The sequence below is a fragment of the Hemiscyllium ocellatum genome, chromosome 34 (assembly GCF_020745735.1).
Source record: "Hemiscyllium ocellatum isolate sHemOce1 chromosome 34, sHemOce1.pat.X.cur, whole genome shotgun sequence".
Classification (NCBI taxonomy): Eukaryota; Metazoa; Chordata; class Chondrichthyes; order Orectolobiformes; family Hemiscylliidae; genus Hemiscyllium; species Hemiscyllium ocellatum.
In genome coordinates this window covers 16,464,945-16,483,362 of record NC_083434.1, presented here as the reverse complement: position 1 = coordinate 16,483,362, position 18,418 = coordinate 16,464,945, and the positions used below count along the sequence as shown (strand labels likewise).

General features: G+C 41.9%; 1 protein-coding gene across 6 annotated transcripts in view; it reads right to left on the bottom strand.

Moving 5' to 3' along the window:
• eepd1 (endonuclease/exonuclease/phosphatase family domain containing 1) overlaps positions 1 to 18,418 on the bottom strand; it is a 151,693-nt gene that overhangs the window by 10,153 nt on the left and 123,122 nt on the right. For all 6 annotated transcript variants that reach the window (XM_060849847.1, XM_060849848.1, XM_060849853.1 and 3 more), the window contains 2 exons: positions 6,171 to 6,305; positions 4,698 to 4,824 (listed from right to left, as the gene is read on the bottom strand). In XM_060849847.1, coding sequence (XP_060705830.1) covers positions 4,698 to 4,824; positions 6,171 to 6,305 — 262 coding nt within the window. The remainder of the gene's footprint in view (positions 1 to 4,697; positions 4,825 to 6,170; positions 6,306 to 18,418) is intronic.

Below are 18,418 nucleotides of genomic sequence, written 5' to 3'. Positions count from 1 at the left end.
GATTAGAACCATACTTGAAATTAGCGATATAATGATATTTTAAAACTTTGTCATAACGAGTCATACAGTCAGAGAGATGTACAGCACGGAAGCAAACCTTTTGGTCCAACTCATCCATGCCAACCAGATACCCTAACCTAATCTACTTCCATTTGCCAGCACTTGGCCATATCCCTCTAAACCCTTCCTATTCATATACCCATCAAGATGCCTTTAAATGCTGTAATTATACCAGCTTCTACCTCTTCCTCTGGCAGCTCAATCCATATGTGCACCACCCTCTGCGTGAAAAATTTGCCCTTAAGTCTCTTTTATAGCTTTCCTCTCAAAATCTATGCCCTTTAGTTCTCGGCTGGCCCATTTCAGAGAAAACACCTTGTCTATTTACCCTATTCATGCCTCTAATGATTTTAAACGCCTCTACAAGGTCACCCCTCAGTCTCTGACGCTCCAGGGAAAACAGCCCCAGCCTATTCAGCCTCTTCCTGTCGCTCAAATCCTCCAACCCTGGCAACATCCTTGTAAATTTTTTTCTGAACATTTTCAAGTTTCACAACATCCTTCCGTTAAGAAGGACACCAAAATTGTATAGAATATTCCAAAAATGGCCTAACTGCTGATCTATACAGCCACAACATGACCACCTAACTCCTATACTCAATGCTCTGACCAATAAAGGAAAGCATACCTATCATCATCCTAGTTACTTCGACTCTACTTTCAAGGGACTATAAACCTGCACTCCAAGGTCTCTTTGTTCAGCAACATCCCCCAGGACCTTACCATCAAGTGTATAAGTCCTGCTCTGATTTGCCTTTCTAAAATGCAGTACCTCATATTTATCCAAATTAAACTCCATCTGCCACTCCTCAGCCTATTGGCCCATCTGGTCAAGATCCAGTTGTAATCTGAGGTAACCTTCTTCGCTGGGTGAAAGTGAGGACTACAAATGCTGGAGATCAGAGCCAAAAGAGAGTGTGACACTGGAAAAGCACACCAGGATGAAGGGCTTTTGCCCGAAACATCAACTCTCCTACTCCTCGGATGCTGCCTGACCTGCTGTACTTTTCCGTCACCACACTCTCTTGGCTCTAACCTTCTTCGCTGTCCACTACACCTCCAATTTTGGTGCCATTTACAAACTTACGAACTATACCTCCTATGTTCATATCCAAATTATTTATATAAATGACAAAATGTAGTGGACCCAGCCCGATCCTTAGTCATAGTTAACAGTAAATCAGCTCTTGCTGGTCCCCTGTCAAAGTTATTAGTTACAGTGGTTGCCTGTTTAATTAACCAGTTGTAAATTGTGAGTTTTGTCATGACTGTGTAAGTGTCATATAATATTTCTGTACAGAAGGCTAGTCTCATCTAAATACAGAATCCTGCAAAGTGGCTCCCAGAGTCATATGGCTATCCTTATTGATTCATTTCAGCTGGAAAAACAGATAGCTGGATTGTTACCTCAGCATCAACTCAAAATGCAGCAATTTAGAATTCAATTACCCCTTGAACAACATAATCAGCCCAACAGGTCCATTGAGTTTTGAAGAAGTATTACATCATGATATATCAGACTTGAATTGTTGACTCTGTTTCTCTCTTCACAGATGCTGCCAAAGCTGCTGAGTTTCTCTGTATTTGTTACAATAGGCCCTCATAAAGAGAATTCAACGCTTCAGAGAAAGAAGTAACAGGAGACTGGAAGGACTCCTAAAGGGAGTTCCAGCAATACAAATGCTACTTTGTGGAACTGATTCATCAATGTTAACAGCAGTCATTTTGAACTTTGATCTGCTAAAGACCGACTAAAGGACCGTTTGAAAGCTACCAAGATGATCTCTGACAGACTGCATAAGTTCTCAACAGGGAAAGGACCCAAAGGCAAGCCAGTTAAGATCTGCTGTGTACCAAACTAGACTACCTGAAATGTCATAAAAGAAACATAAAGGAGCCTTCACTCCCTTTGAAAACTTGTTCTGCTCAAGAGCATTTTTGGAAGCAATCTCCATCTTTAGAAGTCATCACAGTTGCTAATCCAGTTTCATGTTTTCGATCTCTTCACCTCAGAATATTTGAATAACTAACAAGCCTACAATTTTAATAGACTGACCTTACTTTCATCTATTTTTAGCAATATTGACTTTTAACCTTTGTATTTTTTATAGTTATATGTTAGTTTTGTTTACTTAACAACTGTCAGGAATAGTTAGGTAATAAAATATCTTAACCAGTAACAAAGTATTTGTTTTGAACATGTTTAAACTGGTACATTTAAGAGAATTGAAAAAGGAGCTAAACAAACTATAAATTTACAATTGGAGTCATAGAAATTTACAGCATGGAAACAGGTTCTTCGACACAACTTGTCCAGGCTACCCAGTTTTCTTAATTGGTCCATATACCTCCATACTTATCCTATCCTATCCATGTACCTGTCCATATCTTTCTTAAATGACAAAATTGTACTCACCTCCACCACTGTTAGCCTGTTGCAGAGACTCACCACCCTCTATGTGAAAAGACTGCCCCTCTTAACCCTTTTGTATCTCTCCTGAATCATCTTAACCTATGCCTTCTAGTTTTAAAATTCCCTACCATGGGAAAAAGGTTTTGGCTCTCTACCTTATCTCTGCCTCTCATAATTTTATAGGCCTGTATAAGGTCAACTATCAGTCTTCTATGTTCCAGGGGAAAAAAGTCCCAGCCTTTTGAGCATCTCCTTGTAACTCAAACCTTCCAATTCAGGCAGCATCCTAGTAAATCTTTTCTGCACTCTTTCTATTTTAATTAAATCACTTCTATAGCAGGGTAACCAGAACTGCATGCAGTACTCCAAATGTGGCTTTACCAATGTATTCTACAGCTGCATCAAGACATTCCAACTTGAATACTCTGAGCGAAGAAAGCAAGCATGCTGAAAGCCGTCTTCACCATCCTGTCTAACTGTGACTCCACTTTCAAAACTCTATGAACCTATATCCCTAGATCTCTTTGTTCTATAATATTTCCCAGGGCCCTACCATTGACTGTAAATCACCCCCTGATTAGACCTACCCATCTTGCATTTATCTAAATTAAACTCCATCTGCTTTTCCTCAGGCCACTAGCCCAGTTGATCAAGATCTCACTGTATAGCCAGGTAACCACATTCGCTGTCCACTATCAACACCAAATTTGTGTCATCTACAAACTTGCTGACTATACCTCCTAAATTCTCATCCAAGTAATTTATATAACAGGGAGTTGTATCCGTCTATGGTGGTGTTAATTAAGTTAAAGAAAAAACATTTTAAAAGTAAATCAAAAACCACATCTTAGGGGTGGAATTCCTGTAGCAGTGAAGTCTATGTAATAAATTAAGTTTGACAAATAGTTTGACTTCATGTCAAAGTTTTGGGATTCTTCAAGTGAAATGATTCTTGGCTTGAACAGTTTAACTACAGCTGATCTAAAATACCAGAAAACACCAGAAATTACCCATTAAATGTCAACTGCTTGGCAGTGTAGGCAATCCAGCATCCTTACACCTTCACTGGAAACTCATGCACTCAGCTTTTTATCCCCCTTCCTGTGCAAATAATGCAATGCTGGCGTAGTCACTGTTGAACTATACCAAGTCTGTGAAAAGACCTGCATTTCTACCACATCTTTCATTACCTCAGGGGCTTCACTCAAGCACTTTATGATTAATAAAAAAGTATTTTTAAAAGGTGACATTCTCCACTATTGTCAAAACTTCTGCAGCCATGGAGCAAGCAAAAAACAATGGTACTGTTGTTTGAATGATAAATATTGGCCAGAACGCCAAGGACATTCCACTGTTCTTCAGATTTAAAGGTAATATTGGCCATCTATAAATGAAAACTTAGATCAGTTTTATGGCCTATGCAGAGTACAATAGCTTTGTACATCAGAAATAGCTTCCAAAAATACTGTATTTAAAGCATTAGAATTAGTGTAGTGACCTGGTCATTTTCCGAAATAATCCTTCAAAGTTGATGCAATATTAACTGTTAATTAACTTTAACTAAATAGCTCAGAAATTATGTGTATAGACGGACAAATTTGTCGTACTTAACATAGCATTCTATAATAGTACCCCTGTGTATAAAGATGTTTAGTACAGATAAGTACGGAAAGGTGGGAAGGAATCAACTGGAATCAACCATCGCATCCTTAGGACAGGAGTGCAAGGAATTGAAAAAGAAATAACAATTGTACATGTGGTAATATCAGGTCCACATTCTATGAAGTGAACATGAACATTGTTAAGGATAACTGTACACAAAGAATGATAAGAGAAAAAATGAAAACAAAGATCTGGAGAAACTTAGCAGGTCTGGCAGTGTCATCGAGTTCTAAACAGTGATATTAGACTTGAAATGTTCACCTGTATCTCTCACCACAGATGCTGACAGGCACTTTCTATCTTTATTTCAGATACCCAACATCCAAAGTACTAGGCATATCTTCTGAAACCCTAAAGATTCAAGCTTCAGTTCTACGTGATTGGAATGACAAAGCTCCTTACACATGTGCTCAGCAACTATTCTTGGAATAAATGTACAGTTAACCCTTTACTTCATAGTATAGACCCAATTTGCTGTTGCACTACAGCCAAGGTTTCACATAAGAAATTACTCCAAGTTTAGTGAAGGGCTTTTTGTTTTGAGACGAGTGCAGTGTTTCACCTTTCAGGGTTGCCTGAAGAGTGTCTGTAAACAGTGACACATGATGGCTATCAGTGTGCGTTTTCTCTTCCGTAGGGACTGCTCCTTTCAGATGGATATTTACCAGGGTAACATTCATCGTTCCAACCTGCAGAAACAAACAAACATAACAGAATGGGACAGTTACTGGAAGCATATGACTCTAATCTCCAGCATCTGCAGTACTCACTTCCTCCAGGATTGTTTGCAAATCATGATATCTTCTTTCCTTTGGAAATGGTGTGGAGTAATGGAAGGATTTACAGGCTGGTTGTGTGCATTCCTTCTGTGTCATCCTGAAAATTCTCCCTTTATAGCCACTTTCTGTCTTCTATTAGTTAACTCTGTCCATGCTAATAAACCACTGTCAACACCATGAGCTTTTGTTAAGTAGCCTTGGCCTACAAGTTACTGTTTAAAAATAAAGGGTTGCCCAAAGACAACAGAGATGTCCCTCGCACAGTCGGTTATGAGTCTTTGGAACTCTTCCTTAAAAGGAGAAAGTGAGGACTGCAGATGCTGTAGATCAGAGTCAGAGAGAGTGGTGCTGGAAAACCACAGCAAGTCAGGCAATATCCGAGGAACAGGAGAATCGACGTTTCGAATATAAGTTCTTCATCAAGAGTCCTGCTCCTCGGATGCTGCCTAACCAGCTGTGCTTTTCCAGCGCCATGATGTTTGACTCTTCCTTAAAAGGCAGTGCAAGTAAAGTCTTTGAATACTTTTATGGCATTGGAGGCAGTTCAGAGACAGTTCACAATGATGATCCCAAAACTGGAGGATTTTATTATGAGGAGTTGTATAGTTTGGGTTTGTACTCATTAGAGCTTAGAGAATGACGGGGGACTTTTGGGGGTTTGACAAGGTAGATGTGGAGAGATTGTTTGCCCTTGACGAAAAGTCTAGGACCAGAGCATGTAATGTCAGAATAAGAAATCACCCATTTAAGACAGAGTTGAAGAGACTGTTTCTTTTCGGGTTATGAATCTGTAGAATTCTTTCCTGTAGAGGGTATCAAATCTGGATTGTTAAGCATATTCAAGGTTAAAATGGACAGATTTCCAATCATTAAGGGAATTGAGAATTCAAGGGATAAAAACAGAAAAGTGAAATTCAAAATTATCAGATCAACCATAATCTCATTGAATAGTGGAACATACTTCTGCTCCTATATCTAATTGTCTTATGGGCTCCTAGTTCTAGATTCTCACAAGAGAAAACATACTTTCCATATTCACCTTGTCAAGAGCATTCATGATTTTATATGTTTCAATCAAATTGCCTCTTGTTCCTCTGAGATACAAGTATCCAAGTTATTCCCTGCCTGAGCTACCTGTCAACCTGCTCATGTGCAGCGGTTTGACATTGGTCACAATTTATGCAAGAAACCAACAGAATTGTTTTACGAATACCACAGAGGCAAGACTGTTGAAGGGGCGGAAAAAGGTCATTCACCTTGAAACATGCAACGTAAGGCTTGGAGACACAGGGTTTCCCATTTCCATTGGTGTGCGCGTTCTCCAGAAGAAAGGCAGTTTTCAGTTCGACTCCAGCACTGCTGTCCCAAAGATAACCCGCATACTCTCCACTCTGTAGAAAAACAACATTTGGAAAATGAGATATTCACATGTCTCATCAGATGTTGGCTTAATCTAGTTTTTGCACTCTTGCAATCTGAACTTGCTGACTAATGTGAGGGTGTCAACTTCAGAGTGGAAAATGAGTAAAAGTCTGAAAATAAATTGCAGTTACTCAGCTTCTTTCAAGATTTATAGACATCCAAGAATGTTTTACTATGATTAATAACCTTTTTGAGTGCAGTTAGACACTTATGATATGGGAAATATAGCAGCTAATTTGCACATTATGTAAATAAGGTAATGATAGGTAGTCTGCTTCAGTGATGATAGTTACATGGTCTGTTTCAGTGATGATAGCTGAAAGATAAACAATGGCCAGAGCACTGAAAGAACTCCTCTGCCGTTTTTTTCAAGAAGATTGGTACAGAATCTTTTTGCATCAGACTAAGAGAGCAGAGATACTGCTGTTTGTTGACATTTGATGTGGAGAAGTAAGAAAAGATGCTTCACAGGTAAATACAATCCTGCTTTTCACTCTAACTCGACATTTATGGCACTCACTGGATAGTGACCAGGAATGGAACAGAATTTTTTGGTTCTCTCAAATGTCATTGTCCCTTTTACAGTCAATTCCAAGGTCAGTTAACTCAGCATCAGTCAGGGATTGATTCAGCGTGTATTAGTGAAAAAGTTGATTTACCCTCTTGGTTTTGACATGTTGCAAACATGGTGTATCATGGTGACAGCATTATAACATACATTGCAGAAACCTATGAAACATCATTAACTGTTGTGGACCAAGTCAGACCTCTCAGAATATTTTAAGGAGGTCTAGACCCTACCTTATACTTAGTTTAAACGCAGTCATGAAGTGGGTGTGATGCAGCTGGACAAACCACTCGGCTTTAAGCAAAACAGAATTTATTTAAACACTACAGTTAAAACACAAAATGAAAGAAAATGGAATTTAGAATAACTTATCTATTGGAAAGCTTAACTGACCAGATACAGCAACTCAACTAATTAACTGTTCCAATGTAGTGACATCTTATAAACACACCCCTTAGCAAAAAGATAAATACAAACACAGCTTCTTACAGGCAGGATAAAACAACATCCAGAGAGAGATTTCAGAAGGAAGTCAGAGGAATTCTTTGCTGAAACTTGCAACTCTCCTGGACTCTCACATCTTGTGACTGCTACAGCTACAAAAAAAAACTGATCTGGGAGGACTGGCCACTTCTCTCTTATTGCTAAACTAAATTCTTTGGCACCTTTTTTTAAAAAAATGGACAAAATAACCTTTTTAAAGTGACAGCATCATCATAACTGCAACGTCCAATCTTGTGACCACAGGGCAACAGTCATTGTGAACAGAGCATGGAACACCATCACCTTCAAGTTCCCTCAGTCAAACACTATTGTGGCCTGGATATATATCACATTTACAGAGGAACCTCAAATAGCCAAACGTCGATTATCCGAATTTCAAATTATATGAACAATCGCAAAGTCCCAACACATGGCTAAACTGTGTTATCCGAACAAAATACTCCCTACCTGTCTCATTCAGATAATCGAGGTTCCTCTGTATTTAAAAAAAACCAGATAGCAATGAGAGAGTAGGCAGCATCCGGGGCCTGTCCATTCAGTTTGTTATTGCTTTATCTTTATTTTCTCATTCTTCTTCTCTCTTCTAGGCTTTTATTTTAAGTGTTTTGTTAAAAAAAAGTACCTTGAGCTACAGTGACATCATCAGTACAGCAGGGACAGTCAGTGGGCTGGAGGCCCAGACCAGGAGTGGTTAGTGGGCTGGAGGCCCAGACCAGGGACGGTTAGTGGGCTGGAGGCCCAGTCCAGGAACAGTCAGTGGGCTGGAGGCCCAGATTAGGGACGGTTAGTGGGCTGGAGGCCCAGTCCAGGAATAGTCAGTGGGCTGGAGGCCCAGTCCAGGGGCGGTTAGTGGGCTGGAGGCCCAGACCAGGGGCGGTTAGTGGGCTGGAGGCCCAGACTAGGGGTGGTTAGTGGGCTGGAGGCTCAGACCAGGGGCGGTTAGTGGGCTGGAGGCCCAGACTAGGGGTGGTTAGTGGGCTGGAGGCCCAGACTAGGGGCGGTTAGTGGGCTGGAGGCCCAGAGAGGAGTGTGCTGGTAAGTGTGCCCAGAGTGAGGACAGATGTTGGATTTGGGACTGGTGCAGGTGGTCAGCGGCTTGAGAGCTTAGTCCAACCATGTGTGAAAGGCCCCTGCACTGACCTACCACAGGCCCTTTATAGAAAGACTCTAATGTTTACCTTTTTAACTTTAGTTCTTATTTTCCTAACTTATACTACAATTAACTGTAATTTTACTCTCTTTATCCATCTATTTTGTACCTAGGTACTTTTACCTATAATGGCGCCTTGCAGAGCGACATTGTAAACCTTTCACTGTTCTCCCTAATACACACGGCTCTCCTCTACACACTGAGTACATGTGACAATAAACCTAATTCTACATTCTACACTCTGTTCCATTATCATTGATAGATTAAAATCCTGGACTCCCATACAAACAGCATTATGGATGCATCTTTTCCACTTTGATTTTCTCAAGGGCAACTAGGAATGAACAGTAGATGGTGACCTCACCAGCAGCTTTGTGAATTCTCTCCTGCTTGCTAATATCCTTCCGAGAGAAGGATGACTCGAACTGGACACAGTACTCCAGAAGAGGCCTCACCAATGTTCCATAAAACCTCAGCATGATGCCCCAACTCTTTTACTCAAAAGATCTGAGCAATGAAAGCAAGTGTGCTAAATGCCTTCTTAACCATCTTAACACAAACTTTAAATTACGTACCTGAATCCCTAGGTTTCTCTGTTCTACAAGGATCGAGAGTATGGTGCTGGAAAAGCACAGCAGGTCAGGCAGCATCCGAGAAGCAGGAAAATTGGCATTTCGGAAAGGTAAATGGGAGGTGGGGCTGGGGAGTGGGGGAGAAGGGGAGACGTAGCTGAGAGTGCAATAGGTGGATGGAGGTGGGGGTAATGGTGATAGGTGGGAAGGAAGATGGGTAGGTCATGAGGGCGGTGCTAAGCTGAAAGGTTGGATCGGGGGTAAGGTGGAGAGGTGGAGGGAAGGGAAATGAGGAAACTGGTGAAATCCAAATTGATGCCATGGGGTTGGAGGGTACCAAGGCAAAAGATAAGGCTCTCTTCTTCCAGGCATCGGATAGTAAGGGAGTGGCGATGGAGGTGGCCCAGGACCTGCATGTCCTTGGCAGAGTGGGAGGGGGAGTTGAAGTGTTCGGCCACGGGGAGGTGAGGGTGGTGTGCGTGTCCCAGAGATGTTCTCTAAAGCGCTCTGCGAATAGGCATCCTGTCTCCCCAATTTAGAGGAGACAGCATTGGGAGCAACTGATACAATAAATGACATGTGTGGAAGTGCAGGTGAAACTTTGATGTGGAAGGCTCCTTTGGGGCCTAGGATGGAGGTGAGGGGGGAGGTGTGGGCGCGGTGGCAGGGGAAGGTGCCAGGAGGGGAGGATGGGTTGTTGGAGGGCGTGGACCTGATGAGGCAGTCGCAGAAGGAACAATCTTTACGGAAAGCAGATAGGGGTGGAGATGGAAATACATCCCTGGTGGTGGGGTCGGTTTGTACGTGGCAGAAACAGTGGAGGATGATGCAATGTATACGGAGGTTGGTGGGTGGAAGGTGAGGACTGAGGTGAGGGTGGGGTGAGGGGGGAGTAGTTCTGTCTTTCTTGCGATTGGAGGGGTGGTGTTTGAGGGTGGGGTGTGGGAAGTCGATGAGATATGCTGGAGGGAACCAACAACCACGTGGGAGGAGAAACTGCAGTTTTAAAGAAGGCGGCCATCTGATGTGTTCTACGTTGGAATTGGCCCTCCTGGGAGCAGTTGCAGTGGAGGCGGAGGAATTGGGAATAAGGGATAGTAGTTTTGCAGGGGGCAGGGTGTGAGGAGGTGTAATCCAGGTAGTTGTGGGAGTCAGTGGGTTTGTAGAAGATGTCAGTGTTTAGTCGGTCACCGTTGATGGAGATGGAGAGGTCCAGGAAAGGGAGGGAAGTGCCTGGGATAGTACAGGTGAATTTAAGGTTGGGGTGGAATGTGTTGGTGAAGTTGATGAACTGTTCAACCTCCTCGTGGGAGCACAAGGTGGCACCGATACAGTCATCAATGTAGCGGAGAAAAGGATGGAGAGTGGTGCGAGTATAACTGTGGAAGATAGATTGTTCCATGTAGCTGACAAAGAGACAGGCATTGCAGGGGCCCGTGTGGGTGTCTATGGCTACCCCTTTTGTCTGGCGCAAGTGGGAGGATTCAAAGGAGAAATTGTTGAGGGTGAGGATCAGTTCAGCCAAACAAATTAGAGTGTCGGTGGAAGGGTACTGGTGAGGACATCAGGAATGGAAGAAATGGAGGGCTTGGAGGTCAGGGAACCAAAAGTCTTGGAGAAGGTGGAGGGTGTAGGTGGTATCCCGAAGATATGTGGGGGGTTCCTGGACCAGAGGGGTAGGATAATATTGAGAAAGGTGCCCGAGCTGGGGGATGCTTCTGGAATGGTCGAGGAATCCCGATTATTGAGGTGGTTACACTTACAGTTTTTGATGTTCGATATTGTGTAGAAAAAGCATTTGTTAGGTGTGTGAAATCTTTTGACGATGTTATACAGCAGGGGTCCTTTGCAGTTCTGGGAGAGAGTGTTGCCCTCAGTTGAGGCAGGGCTGACTGTCGAGAGATAAGGCGGCAGTACATGGCTGCGAGTGTGGAGCGGAGGATCCTGAAGGAGAACAGTTTCTGGTGGTTTTGAATTTGTAATCTGTACTGGTTGGCCTGTTCAGATCCAAATTATTTTGGTCTGAATGTAGTCCGGAGTCCATGTGGGATCTGTTGGTTCCGTAGGCAGTCACTGAGGAAGGAGATGTGGCTGTGGTAGCGAGTCTGTTTCATGGCGTGGCTGAAGGGCTTCAGGGCAGGCGAGAGGACCTGGGGGCTGCAGTGGGACTACCCAAGGCCCTACTTTAATTGTATTAAGTTCTGACCTTGTTTGTTTTACCAAAATGCAACACACCACATTTATCTCCATCTGCCACTCCTCAGCCCATTGACCCAGTTGATCAAGATAACCTTCTTTAATGTCCACTCTCCCATCCATCTTGGTGTCATCTGCAAACTTACTAACCATGCCTTCTTTATTCTCATCCAAATAGTTCACATAAATAGCAAACAGAAGTGGATCCAGTACCAATCCCTTTGGAACATCATTGGTCACAGGCCACCAGTGTGAAAAACAACCCTCAAACACCATTCTCTGTCTCTTACCATCAAGCCAATTTTGTATCCAATTGGCAAGCTCACTCGGAATCCCATGGGATCTAACTTTACTAAATAGTCTACCATGTGGAACCTTGTCAAAAGCTTTACTAAGGTCCATGGAAACAATGTCTACTGCTCTGCCCCCATTAATCATTTTGGTTGCTTCCTCAAAAACTTAAACAAGTTTGAGACACACAATATCCCTGCACAAAACCATGCTGACTGTCCCTAATCAGTCAGTGCCTCTCCAAATGCATATAAATCCTACCTTTTAGAATCACCTCCAACAATTTGCCTACCGCCAACGTCAGACTCTCGGGACAATAGTTCCCAGGCTTCTCCTTACAACCTTTCTTAAATAAAGGTGTAACATTAGCCACTCTCCAGTCTTCCGGCACCTCACCCATGGCTATGGATGATACAAATATGCCCTGCAATTTCTTCCCTAACTTCCCACAACATCCTGGGTCACATTTGACCAGGTCCTGGAGATTTATCCACCTTTATATTTTCTACCACTTCCTCTTCTTTAATGTAAACTGTTTTCAAAACATCAATATTTATTCCCCTGAGTTCTAGCCTTCATTTCCTTCTCCACCGTAAAAACTGATGCGGTATATTCATTTGTAGAATCTCTCCCATTTCCTGAGATTCAACACAAAGATGTTGATCTTTAAGGAGCCTATTCTCTCTCAAGTTGCTCTTTACGTACTTGAAGATTCTCTGGATTATCTTTGACCTTATCTGCTACGGCTATCTCATATCCCCTTTTTGCCCATCTGATTTGTCGCTTAAGAATGACCTTACAAGAGATTAATTTTCTCCCAGTTATCTAAACTATGATTCTTTCTTATTCTTGATTCATTATCTTTATTCATCCGTTGTCCCCTACTTACCAGCCTTACCCTTCACTCTAACAGGAACATAATGCCATGGAACCCTCATTAATACACTTTTGAAACCTCCCACTGACATCATCCCCTTACCTGTGAACAGCCTACTCAATCAACTTCTGAAAGTTCTTGTCTCATACCATTAACATTTGCTTTACTCCAGTTAAGAAATTTAACTTTTATGAAAAGCTTATCCTTTTCCATAACTATTTTAAAACTAATAGAATTATGATCACTAATCTCAATGGGTCAATGAGGTGCGGCACAAAAAGGTACCAGGTAAGGCCTCAATTAATTATTATCTTCATTCATGACTTGAAGGAGGAGGCAGAGTACATCCAAATTTGCTGAGGATCCAAGAATAGGTAGGGGTGGGAGGTGGCACGTTGTGGTGAGGACATAAGGAATCAGCAAGAGGATATCGACGGGATGAGTGAGCAGGTAAACATTTGGAAGATGGAGTTTAAGGTAGGAAAGTGTGAGATCACTGCACTCCAGTAGGAAGAATCAAAAGACAGTCTGTTACTTGAATAGATTGACTGTAAAAGCGTACAGCCAAAAGTGAGGACTGCAGATGCTGGAAATCAGAGTCTAGATTAGAATGGTGCTGGAAAAGCACAGCAGGTCAGGCAGCATCCAAAGAGCGGGAAAATCAATGTTTCAGGCAAAAGACCTTCATTTTGCCCCGAAATGTCGATTTTCCTGCTCCTCGGATGCTGCCTGACCTGCTGTGCTTTTTCAGCACCATTCTAATCTAGACTCTAAAAAAACAGAGAGATCTGGGTAGTGTTGTACATGAAACACAAAACATTAGCATGCAGATACAGAAAGTAATGAACAGGGGAAATAGAATTTTGAACTTCATTGCTAGGGGGTTGGAGTTTAAAAACAGAAAGTCTTCATACAGCTAAACAGGTTGTTAGTGAGGCCACACCTGGAGTGCTGCATGTAGTTTGGTCCCTGTATTTAAAAATAATATACTGGTATTGGGGACAGTTCAAAAGGGATTCACCATGCTGATTCATGGGAAGAAAGGGTTACCTTATCAAGAACTGCTAAAACTGCCTTTTTTGCAAGGTTTGTAGCTCAGGTTGAGGTTTAGGGTGTAGGTTTGCTCGCTGAGCTGTAGGTTTGATATCCAGACGTTTCGTTACCTGGCTCGGTAACATCATCAGTGGTGACCTCCAAGTGAAGCGAAGCTGTTGTCTCCTGCTTTTTATTTATGTGTTTGTCCTGGATGGGGTTCGTGGTGATGTCATTTCCTGTTCGTTTTCCGAGGGGTTGATAGGTGGTATCTAGATCTATGTATTTGTTTATGGCATTGTGGTTGGAGTGCCAGGCCTCTAGGAATTCTCTGGCATGTCTTTGCTTAGCCTGTCCCAGGGTAAATGTGTTGTCTCTGTCAAAATGGTGGTTCTTTTCCTCCGTGTGTAGGGCTACGAGGGAGAGAGGGTTGTGTCTTTTTCCTCATTAAAGGTTAGAAGAAAGGGGGCTGCTCTTGTTGAAACAGCCATGATTCTGACGGGGCTTTTCTGGGTACAGGGAGATTGAGAAGATGCTTTCATTAATGGGAGAATTTCGAACTACGAGATACAGTTACAAAATAAGGGGACAAACATTTAAAAAAACTGAGATAAAAATAAATTTCTTCTCCCAGAGGTTAGTGACTGTCTGGAATTCTCTATCCCAGAGATTTGTGAAGAGTGAAAATACTAAAGAGGAAGTAGATGTGTTTTTGAAATAGGAGTCTTGGGGCAGATCAGCTATGGCCTTGTTGAATGGCAAGACAGGCTTGAGGGGCCAAATGGCCTACTTGTTCTCTTATTTCTGAAGATCTCCAGACACATTCCACAAATTTCTTTTTAAGAAAGCCTTCTTAAGAGGATGGTTCCGCCAAAAGTTAAGTCCCATATAAATTTGAAATTATTACCTCAGCACACTCATATTATTCTCCTTATTTTGACATATTTCTGGTAACTGAAACCAATTACTAAGAATTATGATTCACAGGAAGTAAAAGCACAGAAATGTTCCCAGCTTGCGTTGCTACAAGCATTTTAAATTACAATAGCAACTGTCAAGTAAAAGTTATCACCAGAGAGAACAAGCCTTGAATTATAACTCACTGCAGACTCCCTGCTCTGACCACTGAGATGGGGAAGCTATTCAAAACAAAAGACCTCAGCACAGGAAGCAGCAAGAACTTATTACCGAGCAGAAAGTTGGAAAGAAGCTGTCATCTCAGATTGGACATAAACCAGGTAATCAAAGTGACGATGAAACGAGCCACTGGGCTCGTCTGTCCCTCCTCAACTTCCCTCCTCACATAGGAAAAATAGGCATGATCACTTAACTACATAAACTTGTTTACAGAAGATCAGTGACTCAGCAAGAGTCTAATCACACAGAGGAAGAGGTAGTCAAAAATATAGTGGAAGTCAGGTGGACTGCTGGCAGGAAATGTGCAGCAAAAACAATTTCAATGTTGAGCATATTCTCTCTTGGAGGGAGAAAAACAGAAGTCAGTTATTTTGTGGTTTCTTTGCCTGGACTTTACAAAAGTTGTCAATCTATTTTAAAAAAACATTCAGCCTGAACCACTGGTTTCTCTAATTAAAGTTACGAGCCACATGAATCTTAGCTTAGCCAGGGTTTGACAAAATTTAAAAGAACAATTGTTATAGGGACTCTCCGGTCAAGGGCACAGACAGGAGATTCTGCAGCAGTGAGTGTGAATCTATGATACTGTCCAGGTTCATAGAATCCCTACAGTGTGCAAACAGCCCATTGAGTCCACACTGACCTCCCGAAGAGCATCCCACCCAGACGCATCCCTGTATTCCCTGCATTCTCCACATTCCCGATGGCTACTCCACCCAGCCTGGATATCCCTGGACACTATGGGAAATTTAGCATGGCCAATCCATCGAACCTACACACCTTTGGACTGTGGGAGTAAACTGGAGCACCTGGAGGAAACCCACGCAGACATGAGGGGAATGTGCAAACTCCACACAGACAGTAGAAGATTAAAAAAAAAGAACCTCAAAAATAATAATTGCAGGTTTATTCCAAGTGCCAAGCAAAATAAGGGAAGGAATAAAAGGATAAAGAAGATAATCAATGGCTGAAAAGACGGTGTAATGTCCAGGGATTTAGGCTCTTGGATAATGGGGATCTCGGTTTCACCTGAACGGGAAAGGGACCAATATCCTTACGGGGTAAAATGCTAGTTGTATTCCAGGAGTGTGTGACAAGAGCAAGTCAGAAAATGAACTAATTCTTAAGAATTAAACTTCATTTATTTGAATGCAAGGGGTCTTACAGGTAAGGAAGATGAACTCTGGGCATGCTTGGGAATATGGGGTTGGGTGTCATAGTTATTTCAGAAACTTAGCTGAGGGATGGACAGAACTGGCAGCTCAATGTTCTGGGTTTCAGATGCCACAGAAAGGCTAGAAAAGGGAGGCAAAACAGGAGGGGGAGTGGTGATTTTGATAAAGGAAAGCATTACTGCTGTAATTATGATTTGGAGATGCCGGTGTTGGACTGGGGTGTAAAACATTAAAAATCACACAACACCAGGTTATAGTCCAAAAGATTTAATAGGAAGCACTGGCTTTCAGAGCACTGCTCCTTCATCAGAAGGTTGTGGCTTCATCAGGTGGTCACAACCACCTGCTGAAGGAGAGGCGCTCTGAAAGCCAGTGCTTCCTATTAAATCTTTTGGACTATAACCTGGTGTTGTGTGATTTTTAACTAGTTACTGCTGTGAGTGGGGAAGATATTTCTGAAAAATCATCCAGTGAAAATATATGGGAATGAAATTAGAAAGAAAGGAATGATCACCTTGATGAGATTGTACTTTGGCCTCCTGTTGTCAATCTATTTAAAAAAAAGCATTCAGCCTGGAACCGTGGAACTAGTTCTCCTATAACGCCGTAATTGTGTTCCAGCAAAACCTCACTTAATAGAAAAATCACTTCATAGAAATAATGGGGCCTATGGGAAAAGTGGGATTGGGCCAGACCAGTGGGGAAAAAAAATCACTCTCAATCGCTCAAAAATCACCCAAACATCTAACGCAAAGCATAGCACAGCCTGAATGAAGGTTGAAATTATATTTATTAATGAAACAAAAATAAATTTAACACAATACATTTGAAAAATATAAGAAAGTTGCTCTCTGTACAGTACCTCTCACAGAAAACTGACATTGGCGCATGCACAGAACGGTATGGTTATCTGCACACGTGCAGAATGGCACAGAGATTTCATTACCGACATCAGCAGAACAAAGCGTGCAAACCGATCCCAGCTGAAATCACGCTCTTGCTAACAGAGGTAAACGTTCCCAAAAATACCATTCCTTAATTCTCCAGCAATGTTATAGCCAAATCGCTCTGCCAGAATGCAGGTTATCCCAGAACTATCTATGTTCTCAAATAGATGGAGGAATAATAAGGTTGCAATAGGTGGTGATTTTAATTTTCCAAACATCAACTGGATTACCATATGGAGAAAGTGAGGACTGCAGATGCTGGGGATCAGAGTCAAAGAGTGTGGTGCTGGAAAAGCACAGCAGGTCAGGCAGTATCCGAGAAGCAGGAGAATCTTAGATGCTGCCTGACCGGCTGTGCTTTTCCAGTACCACACTCTGACTCTGGTTACCATAGTGTTAACGGTTTGGATGGCAAAGAATTTGTTAAATGTACTGAAGAAAATTTGCTTGTTTCCTACTGGAGAAGGAGCAAAATGTGACCCTCTCTTGGGTAATAGGCAGGGCAAGTGACTGAAATGACAGTACGGGAACACTTTGGGTCTAGCAATCATAATTCAATTATCTTTAAAAATAGTTATGGAAAAGGAGAAGCCTTCCATAAAAAGTTTTTAACTGGAATAAGGCAAACTTTAATGTTGTGAGACAAGAACTTTCAAAAATTAATTGGAGTAGACTGTTTGCAGGTTAAGGGATGTCTGATAAGTATGATAACACGAGTTCAAAGTCATCATGTTCCTGTAAGAGTGAAAAGTAAGGCTACTAGGATTAGGAAACAATGGGTGAATAAAGATATTGAGTTTCTAGTCAAGAATAAAAAGGAATCATATTAGTTGTAGACAACTGGATTCAAATTAATCTCTTGAATAGCATAAAAAGTGTAGTAGCATATGCTTTGTCACTTTGTCCACTTTGTCATTTATATAAATATTTATATTTACATAAGAAGTTAGAAGACATGCTTAGTAACTTTGCGGATGACACCAAAATTCATCAGGTAGAAGGAGCAGCGTTCTGAAGGTGTGTACTTCCAAATAAACCTGTTGGATTATAACCTGGTGTTGTGTGATCTTTGAACATTGGCCATCGCAGTCCAACACTGGCACCTCCTCATCATGACCAAAATTGTTGGTAGACTGGACAGTGAAGAAGGTTATCTCAGATTACAAAGAGATTGTGATCAATTGAGTCAATGGGCTGAGGAGTGGCAGATGGAGGACTTGAGTTATAAAGACAGGAGACTTTTTTTTCACTAGAGCACAGGAGGTTGAGGAGTGACTTTGCAGAAATTTATAAAATCATGAGACATAGATAAAGTGAATAGCAGGGGTCTTTTCCCTCGAATGGGTGATTTCAAGACTAGGGGGCATATTTTTAAGGTGCATGGAGAAAGATTTAAAAATAATGAGGGGGGTTCATGTGTGGAATGAACTTCCAGAGAAAAGGGTGGATGCAGGTACAGTTACAATATTTAAAAGACATTTGGATAAGTACATGAATAAGAACTGTTTGGAGGGACATTGGCCATCCCAGGCAGGTGGGACTAATTTAGTTGGGATTATGGTCAGCATGGACTGATCAAACCAAAGAGTCTGTTTCCATTCTGTCCGACTCCATGACTCCAAGCCTCTATAAC